The sequence below is a fragment of the Pinus tabuliformis genome, chromosome 8 (genome assembly GCF_031772625.1).
Source record: "Pinus tabuliformis cultivar Carrire ecotype Pingquan chromosome 8, CPIR1, whole genome shotgun sequence".
Classification (NCBI taxonomy): Eukaryota; Viridiplantae; Streptophyta; class Pinopsida; order Pinales; family Pinaceae; genus Pinus; species Pinus tabuliformis.
The window spans coordinates 1121560884-1121571333 of NC_142294.1; the positions used below are offsets into that span (position 1 = coordinate 1121560884).

The 10450-nt window shown below is 37.8% G+C and overlaps 1 protein-coding gene across 1 annotated transcript; it reads right to left on the reverse strand.

Annotated features, from left to right (window-relative positions):
* Positions 1-7878: 7878 nt before the first annotated feature.
* Positions 7879-9011, reverse strand: LOC149239280 (non-specific lipid transfer protein GPI-anchored 30-like). The gene is made up of 2 exons (XM_089367108.1): positions 8625-9011; positions 7879-8221 (listed from the first exon to the last, which is right to left on the reverse strand). Exons 1-2 carry the CDS (start codon positions 8956-8958, stop codon positions 8106-8108), a joined length of 450 nt encoding a protein of 149 aa, XP_089223234.1. The 5' UTR covers positions 8959-9011; the 3' UTR covers positions 7879-8105.
* Positions 9012-10450: the final 1439 nt, after the last annotated feature.

Here is a 10450-nt window from a genome sequence, read left to right on the forward strand (position 1 = left end):
GACGATCGGAGCAATTGGAAGAACCAAAGACCAGGACCCTGAGCCGATGCAATACGCCGACGTCGATATCGGCAATCGGTAGGTCAACGATCGACGATCGACAATCCCCGCTAATGGGACTATTGACAAAGTGATGCGCCAATTGTGATATGGGGTCAGACTCGATGGTTCTATGAGACCAATTTGATAAGCTTTGAGATCCGGTTCTTAAGGTTTTGGTTAGAATTATTAGTGTTTGACGGGTTTTTGTATTATCGTTTTTAAAACAATAAAAAGGCTATTTTAAAGGGTTGTTGTGCCCGCTGACCCTTCTATCTAAATGGCCTCTGTTATAACCAAAGAAACTTTTATTTTCAAGCGGCCTTTGTAACAAATCCGACATTATAAAAGCCCGATGTATGAAGAAAGCAGGGGAGGATTTTCAGCATGTTGTTTGAGGCAGGAGTGCTTTCAGGTGGCTGATAGTGCATTTTGTCTGATTTGGACAAGTTTTATATGTTTTCAACCCCTCTCAACACCACGAATGCATTGGTGCTATCCATTTCTCCATCTGAGGTCTCCATTTCACAACCATTGTCCAGAATGGAGGTATAAGCCTCATTTGATGTACTAATGATTGTATTCTCTTCGTTTCATGCCATTTAATATATGAAAGCCTCCTCATTGATCGAGCAGGGCTCGGATACGTAGTTGGAGTTGGATGAAATTTGTTATCAAGTCTTGGTGTCTTCTTGTCATGCTTTCGTGTGTTTCTTCTACTTTTCTTGTGTACACATTGAAATTCCATGTTAAGCTGCAATTTTCACATGTGATTCTTTCCATACATCTATAAGTGAAAGTATTCTGGATCAAGTGGTATCAGAGCAGGTCTTTTGAGATGTGAATTGCATGTTTGTATGCTAACAAGAGACAGACTCTAAAGAGGCGAAGGGGAATTAGAGCCTTTCGATCCCAAAGTAGGGGGTGCACATCGAAGGAGAAACATGGCAGAATATGATGCTCATCTTGAAGAGGAGCACAATTTCTGCAAGACCTTCTATTCAATGGCAGAGAATATTAGTCAGTTGGTTTTAAGGCTGGAGAAATCCGAGGAGAGAAACCCAGAAGGATAAGGTTCAACACATGGGAATGGTGGAGAAGAACCCCCTCCTTCTCCTTCCGGGAGTGAAGGTTCTCCTTCCTCTCACCACCATAATCGTAGAAATTCAAAGGATGCATCTAAGAAACCTTTCTTTAAATTAGATGTTAAATTTTATCTTCCCATGTTTAATGGTGAAAGTAACACAGAGAAGCTTAATAATTGGATTAGGCAAATTGAGGTCTACTGCAGGATTCAACAAATCGTGGAGGATGAGGCAAAGATTCAGCTGGCCTCTCTACGGCTGAGCAACACTGCTCTCATTTGGTGGGAGAGAAAATTGTAGCGTAGTAAGAATGTGGGTAACCTCTTTTCCTCATGGCCTGAATTTATTTCTGTGTTAAAGGAATATTTTTATCCCTTTGGATACAAGCAAAAATCTTTAATGAATTGGTAATATTTAAGGCAAGGCAAAGGTCAGGATGTTCAGAGTTTTATAGAGGAGTTTAGAAAGCAAGCACTGAATTTGGGTATTGCACTTGATACACCTGAAGTTGTAACTAAGTATATTGGCTCATTGCATAGCTACATTAGGAATTCATTATTGTTGTTTGAACCAACCACTATTGATGCAGCCAACGTAAAGGCAATTCATATTGAGAACAGGGGCAAAAATGAAAGAGATGATCATTCCAGAAAACCACCATTCAAACCTCCCAATGACAAATCCAAAGCGAAATGGAAAGGAAAGGAGAAGAAGACGACAACAGCCAAAGAAGGAGAAAGGTCATATTGCAATCACTGCAAAATGGAAGGCCACGATGACGATCACTGTTGGAAACAGCATCCAAATAAATATGGAGGAAAAGGGAAGCAAAAGACAGTGGCAACTGCGCAGCAAGACCTTGGATCGAATTCAGGAGATGAAGCGTTGATCACAGCAACGGGAATAAAAGGCACTCTTACACCTCATGTTAATTCTGAATTGCATGAAGGCACTAGTCCTATAAATGAGTCCCTTCCTAATGACCGAAAGAGAATTGAACTGTTTCATATCAGAGTTGTTGTAAATCATACCAAAGTTGAAACTCTGTTTGATACTGGATCCCAAGCAAACTTAATTGCAGAATTCCTTGTAAAGAAACTTGGCTTAGAAACAAAACCACATCCGAAACCTTACCCGCTTGGATGGATACATGATAAAGCAAAACTGAATGTAACCAAGTAGTGTAGAGTCAAATTTGTGATCGCTTCTAAGCTATTGGATGAAGTAGAACTGGATGTAATACCATTGGATATCTGTGGCATGGTATTAGGGAGCTCATATCTGTATGATAGAAAGGCAGTCTTTTTCCGTCATGAAAACAAATACCAAATCACAAAAGATGGGGTAGAATATATAGTAAGGGCTCATCAAAATAAAATCAATGCCAGCCTTGTAAGCGCTGGACAAATGAAAAGGCTGGTGAATTCCAATAAGGGTTGCATGTTGATGGTTGTAAGGGAAAAAGAGGTAGAACTAGCTGATGCTTTCCAAGGTTGTGATCAGGGACATAAACGGGAATTATCTAAACTAATTTATAATTATGATGAGTTGTTTCAGGAACCGAAGGGATTACCTCTGAAGAGGGAAATCTAACATGAGATCCATTTGCAGCATGATGCTCCTTTACCAAATATTGGCATGTACAGGATGTCAACCATTGAGATGGAGGAAATCAAGAAACAGGTGCAGGAATTGCTGGACCAAGGGGTCATCAGGCCGAGCACTTCTCTGTGTGGTTCACCGATTGTCTTAGTGCCAAAGAAAGACAGCACATGGAGGATGTGCGTGGATTACCGCGTGCTAAAAAAAATTACGGTGAAAAGTCGCTACCCTCTTCCATGCATAGATGATTTATTAGATCAGTTAAAGACTGTTGTTTATTTCACCAAATTGGATTTGTGCAGTGGTTATCACCAGGTCCAAATTGCAAAGCAGGACGTGTGGAAAACCGCCTTCAAGACCAAACAGGGGTTGTTCGAATGGATGGTGATGCCATTCGGACTTTGCAACGCTCCAGCCACTTTTATGAGGGTCATGAATGATCTCTTTCGACCTTTCATTGATGAATTTGTTCTTGTATATTTAGATGATATACTTGTATTTAGTAAAAGTTGGAATGAACATGTGCGTCATGTGAAAAAAGTGCTTGATGTACTGAAAAAAAAGAAAAACTCTTTGTAAAATTGTCAAAGTGTGAGTTTGGGAAAGCCTCTTTGGGTTACCTAGGTCATATTTTTGGTCATGGGTAGTTACAAATTGATCCCTCTAAATTGAAGCAATTGTAAATTGGCCTAAGCCTACTAGTGTAACCGAGGTCTGCAGCTTTTTAGGTGCAGTCCAGTATTAGAGGAGATTTATTACTAATTTATCTGTTATTGCAGCACCTCTGCACACATTGGCAAGTGTGAAACAGGTCTTCTAATGGGGAGGAAGATAGCAGAAGTCCTTCGAAACATTGAAGAAAAAGATCCACACCACGCCAATCTTAGCCTTACCCGATCTCCAACAGCCATTCGAGATCGAAACCGATGCCAGCGGTTATGCCATTGGAGTTGTATTGATGTAGTAAAAGAAGCCGATTTGTTACCATTCTAAGAAGTTTTCTCAAGCTGTGATGAACTATCCCACTTATGACAAGGAGCTTTATGCCTTGGTGCAGAGTGTGAAAAAGTGGAAACATTACCTGATCGGTAATAAGACCATCATCCATACGGATCATCAACCCTTGCAGTACCTTCAGTCACAAACCAAGTTGCAACTATCTCATCATTTCAGGTGGATGGGTTTTCTTCAACAGTTTCATCTAGTAATAAAGTATAAGAAGGGCACTAGCAATAAAGTGGTCGATATGCTATCTCGCCCTCCTATTTCTGCTTCTGTTATTTTGCATAATGCTTCATTGTCTTTTGAGAGTTATGCTGAACAATATGCTAACGATGATGACTTTAAGGAGATTTATGCAAAACTAACCCATGGTTCACAGGTGGACAACTATCACTTGCAGGGGAAACTGTTGTATCACCTTGGTAAATTGTGTATTCCCACAAGGGAAAGAGTACATGTAATTCGAGAGGCCCACACCTCTCTTGTGTCTAGACACTTTGATGTCGAAAAGACTTTATGTCATGTGCAAAGATTTTGTTTTTGGCCTCATATGAAAAACACTATGACTCGCTATATAAAGGGTTGTGTGATGTGTTTTGTTTCAAAGCCCTCTAATAGAAAACTTGGGCTCTACACACCACTCCATATTCCGAGTCGTCCATGGGAAAGTGTGTCAATGGACTTTGTAGGAGGTTTGCCTTTATCCAGAAAGAGTCACGACTATTGTATGTTGTCGTTGACCGTTTTAGCAAGATGTGTATTCTTATGCCTTGTAAAAAGCAGATCACTACAGAGCACACTGCTTCTCTTTTCTTTCAGCATGTTTGGGTCCATTTTGGGCTGCCCACATCAATTGTGTTAGTCATCGGGACTCTCACTTTCTCGGAGATTTTTGGACCAGTTTATGGAAGATGATGGACACCAAATTGAAAAGAAGCACGACATTCCATCCACAGATTGACGAACACCAGAGGTTTCCAACCGTACCGTGGTACACTTGCTACGAGCTATTGTGGGAAACATCCCAAGTTGTGGGATGAACATCTCCCATACGTACAACATCCCTACAACTGAGCAGTGCATTCATCTATGCAGCGTTCACCATTTGAGACATGCTTTGGTTACCTTCCAAAGGGCCCTTTTGATATGGTCTTTGGAAGGGAAGATGGCTCTAGTGGACGTAATGATAGGGACAAAGCTCAGCAGTTCATTCAATGAATCCAATTGATTCACCAAGCAGTACAAGAGCAATTGGAGAAAAGTCAAGCCCGTTACAAGGCTCGACATGAAAAACACCGATTCGACCATCAATTCCAAGTGGGCAACAAAGTGTGCTTCCACATCAGCAAGGACATGATGAAGGGAGAAGGGAAGAAGTTGCGACCCATCCGGTATGGTCCATTCATCATATTGGAGAAGATTGGAAACAATGCCTTTCATCTTGATTTGCCGATATATATGCAGATGTACTCAGTAGTGAATGTAGAGAACCTAAAGCTGTATGAACCTCCATTGATCATGGACACCGATGAGATGGGCAGAGTTCCTATAGTTGATGATTTTTCTCTAGAATATCTCGATGAGTTACCTGAAGACATCATCCTTGACAGAAGGACCAGGACTTCACGGCGAGGAGATGTGGAATACCTTTGAGTTGGTTTCAAGGGAATGCACTCAAGCAAGGCCAAATGGTTGGAGAAGGAAAGGGTGAGGGAACAATTCCCTCACTTGCCAATGGACTAATGAAAGCTTTTGGCGGTCCAAAAGCTCCTTAATGGGGAGGATTGATCCAGGTGGATCTTTAGATAAAGTGGCATGGAAAATCTCAAAATTTAAAGTGGCAGAAAAGTAAGTATCCTAACATCATATTGAAGTACTCGTTGCCCTGATTCTAATGGTGTGAATGGCACTTCAATCCGAGTCCGGATGGTGGAATTGTAGCAGAAAGAGTTTGCCTTAGTTCCTTTGGAAATGAGGCATTTTCTCTTAAAAATGGGCTTAAAGCCTTCAGAAGGCAAATCGCAATCGGAGAAGGCAAAGGGGCGGACTTAAGGCAGGCACAGCGGAACCCTCGATTAGTGATCTCCGATTAATTAGAGTCGGGGGCCTGCGATGTGTGATATCAGAACCGAGCAGAGACGAGTTGCGATTGCAATCGACGATCAGAGTAATCGGCCGATCGACGATCGGAAGAACCAAAGACCAGGACCCCAGGCCGATGCGATACACCGATGCCAATATCAGCGATCAACAATCTCCGCTAACGGGACTATTGACAGAGCAATGCACTGATTGCGATATGGGCCAGACTCGATGGGTCTATGAGCCCGATTTGATAAACTTTGAGATCTTGTTCTTAAGGTTTTGGTTGGAATTATTAGTGTTTGACGAGTTTTTGTATTATTGTTCTTAAAACGATAAAAATGATATTTTAAAGGGTTGTTGTGCCCGCCGACCCTTCTATCTAAACGACCTCTATTATAACCAAAGCAACTCCAATTTTCAAGCTACCTTTGTAACAAATCCGACATTATAAAAGCCCGATGTATGAAGAAAGCAGGAGAGGATTTTCAGCACGTTGTTCGAGGCAGGAGAGCTTTCAGGTGGCTGATAGTGCATTTTGTCTTATTTGGAAAAGTTTTATATGTTTTCAGCGCCTCTCAACACCACAGACGCATTGGTGTTTTCCATTTCTCCTCTGAGGTCTCCATTTCACAGCCATTGTCCAGAATGGAGGTATAAGCATCTTTTGATGTACTGATGATTGTATTCTCTTCTTTTCATGCCATTTAATATATGAAGGCCTCCCCATTGATCGAGCAGGGCCCAGAGACGTAGTCCGAGTTGGACAAACTCTGTTATCAAGTCTTGGTGTCTTCTTATCATGCTTTCGTGTGTTTCTTCTTCTTTTCTTGTGTGCACATTAAAATTCTGCGTTAAGTTGCAATTTTCACATGTTATTTTTTCCATACATCTATAAGCGAAAGTATCCTAGATCAATTATCTTGTCTTTAATCAAGAAATTATACATACATGAAGATCACAAAACAAAAGAAAAAAGATATAGGCACATGCTAGGGAAAAAACCCCCTTGAGGGAAAAACCCAGTCAAAGTAATTCTTCCATTCAATAGTATTCTTTGAGACTCTTCACCCTAGACCAAGACTGGACTTTCCCTCCACACCATGTCAGCCTCCAAGATCTTCGACCCTTTCCAGCAACTTTGACTATGTAGCAGATCCCAACAACATGCAACTTTCGACAGCAGCAAAACCCTAGGAGAGTTCGATCTCCTAAACCAGACCACAAAACAGAGAGAGAGAGAGAGCCACCAAAAGTTTGATTTTCCTCTTCTCTAGAGACTCCCCCAAACTTGCACTGATTTCCTCCTTCTGGCAGCACTTCCCAGAAGATATTAAATTGCTTGAGAGAGTGAATGCTTCAAATGACTTCAACTTCCTTCTATATATAGCCTTCTTGTAGGTCGAAAGGGGGCCTTTAGGCCGACTTGATCTTCCTTAGGCCGACACGATGTGGATGACACATAATTCGTATTTTACTTGATAGAAAACCTTTTTACATGAACTAAAAGCCCAAGAAAGGTCTCTTCAAATGTACAATGACTCTATACCAAGTGGAAGTCATGTAAATATTGAGTAATCAATATTGAACTTGTCTTGGAAGACAAAATTAGTTATGCCTTGGAGAGTAAATTATAGATACTTAATATTAATTATAGTATTAATCAACTAAATATTTAGTAAACAAAGAGCTTAATAAATCGAAGACTTTTGCACAAATAATAAATGAATACCTTTGATCATATTTGAGCAAATCTCTAAATTACTTTATAACATGGTTTTTTAAAAATAAATAAAAAGAAATTTTCATTATTTTTATATGCTTGAAAATAAAATAACAAATAGACATAACAAAATTAAATAAACATAAAAAGATTAATAACATATATACCTAATATATACATAATATTCACAAAAGTTCACTATTTACCATAAAACTTTAAACCTAAAACCCAACCATTTTAAAACCATTTTTTTATTATATTAACTTCAACCTTACCATATTTAAAAATTCCCTAACACCAACCTTTGTATACTAAAACATTTAATATAAAACCATAAGTTAAAACTAGAAACTCTATAGTTTCAATGGTTCAATTCGATTGAAGACCATCACCGAACCTGCGAAAATGAAGAGAAGACAATGAATCGCAGTTGTGGTGCTCACAGAAGCCAAGTAAAACTCCCCTTTGAAATAGAGGATTTTATAGTCTGAAACTGCTACTGGTATACAGAGGAATTTATAGTCTGAAACTCCTACTGGTGTACTTGAACGAAAAAACTGAAACTGTTACTGCTATACTTGGGCAACCACTCCAAGCAGAAGAAGAGCTAGTAGAGGCAATACTTCAAAAAGAGTTGAAGATGCTGCTATTTCACCGCTGTTGGAGGGAGGGGGAGGAGGAGGAGATCCTGCATGCCAACAATATTGTCATATATCATATTCAAATCCAAGTGCCTTTGTATTCATTTAATGCTTATCAAAAAAATAAAAAATAAACTAAGTCAATTTAAATGAAAATTTCTGAAGTTAATTGAAGTGATTATGAATCAAATATGACATTTTTTCCTTTCTTCAAACTTAAAACTGAAAAAATCACTGGTTCAATTATTTTTATTCACTTAGTCCCTAATTTTTTGGAAAAAAAACATGAAATTAAAAGTAATAACGTCAAAGGAACATGTTTTAAATTTCAAGGGTATGGTGTTGTTTCCACTCACCAAAAATAACACATTATATTTAAAAATAAATTCACATTATATTCAAAAATATTTCTAAAATATACCATCAAGAACAAAAGAATAAGAATTGTACTCAGAATTGTACAATCGGAGCAATCAGTGGCGATGCCATTGGTACTGCATCTGACAGGGAGCTTCATGGCCTGAGTGATGCTGATGTTAGCGAATCCGGTATTGTCCAACCAGCCACACAGGCACGCTTTGTTAGTATTGCACAAATTCACCAGTGGATTGCAGCATGAACTTGGGGGTATCCCCGTGGTGTTCAGATAACCCACACACGCCAGGAGGGTGCTTATGCACAACGTATTAGTGCTTGAATCTTGCCCTCTCGCATGGCCACAGATGCCTAACACAACCATTGTCATTATTCCCAAATATATACTATTACCCTTCATATTTTCCATGATGAAACAAAAGTTATTATCAATCTTCAAACCATCAAAATCGATTTGATTCCTGAGAGCCCAAAATACAACACAACAGGAGAGGAGAGGAGAGGTGAGGTTGCGTGAAGAATGTTAGAACCGCCCATTTGTCTATATATGGGCGGGAAGGCGAGACTAACAAATTCTTAGATCAATGAAAGTGACTTGTCGTGGCGGTCAGTTGTTTAATCTCACGGTACAGCCTGGTGTTGTCTTCGGGATCTTGAATTGAAAAAATCAAGATTGACTACTGTGAAAATTTATTTAGATTTTTTTTAAGATTGGTTTTTAATATGAATTTTTGAAAATATTTTTTTGGGTTTTATTTTGTTTAATTTTTTTAAAATTTAAATTTTTTTTATTGAAATCACAAATTTGATAAATAATTCTGCACAATAAAAATACTCTTAAAAAATTCAAGATATTGAATATATATTAAAAAAAAATACCACCTCAAAATTTAAAAAAAAAAAAACAAACTCCCTTGATAATTCACTTTTTGTCCTTCAAATAATAATGGAATGCGTGCTTCGCATTACATGCAATTTTGAAATAATCAACGAATGCATGCTCCTTTCCTGTGCCCTCGGTCATCTGAGACTTCAAATTATTTGTTTGTTTTTTATGTGGCTTATCTTTAATGCCATTGAAATTTTCTACGTCTTTTGGATTCTGAGGTAACCATAGCAGCAATTTTAGTATTTTTATTTTTAATTTTATTTTATTTCAAATAATTTTTTGTTAATTTTATTTTAAGTTGTGTTGTAATTTTTTGAATTATAAAATTTGTATATATATATTTTTTTAATGTTTTTAAAAAATATATTGGAAATTATATTATTAATATTAGAGTTTAATCTATTTCGTATAATTTAAGGATTTATTGTATTTTATTTTATTTTTGTTATTTTATTTTTATCTAGGAGAACTAGTGGTTAGCATAATGGGATGTTATTTTCTTTATCTAGTTTCAAATTTTAAGTGAGAGGGCATTTTTGGGTGTAGGAGGCTTAAGGAGCAAGGCCATTAGTTTTAATCTTGGGAGTATGCTCAAGGAGTAAGGTCATTAAGTTTAGGTTTGATCTTGGGAATAAGCTCCCAAAATCATATATCTACTCTTGGTGTTATAATGGCAGCCACTAAATTTAAATAAAGCTATTAAATTTAATCTTGAGAATTCTCTATATATCTACTTTTGATATTATAATCATAATTACTAAATTTGATTTTAGATCTCATAAAAATTATTTCAATAAATTATCAATTTATCATAAAAACACATTTTAAATTTAAAAATATATATATATATATATAATCCTATCCTGCATCACAGCCCAAATGATGACACCGAAGATGATTAGGATATAGGATTTCATGATTATCATGTTAGAAAAAAAAATTAAGAATATGAGGGAATATGGACAAAATAAGGATCCTAAGGGAAGATGCGGAAAGAGTCCCACCTCATAAG

Bases quoted from the DNA above. Each gene is read 5' to 3' on its own strand.
- LOC149239280 (XM_089367108.1), bottom strand. From the start codon at position 8,958: ATGGAAAATATGAAGGGTAATAGTATATATTTGGGAATAATGACAATG. The intron at 8,222-8,624 runs GTACAATTCTTA...GTTGGCATGCAG, and splicing joins CTCCGATTGTACAATTCTGA to GATCTCCTCCTCCTCCCCCT.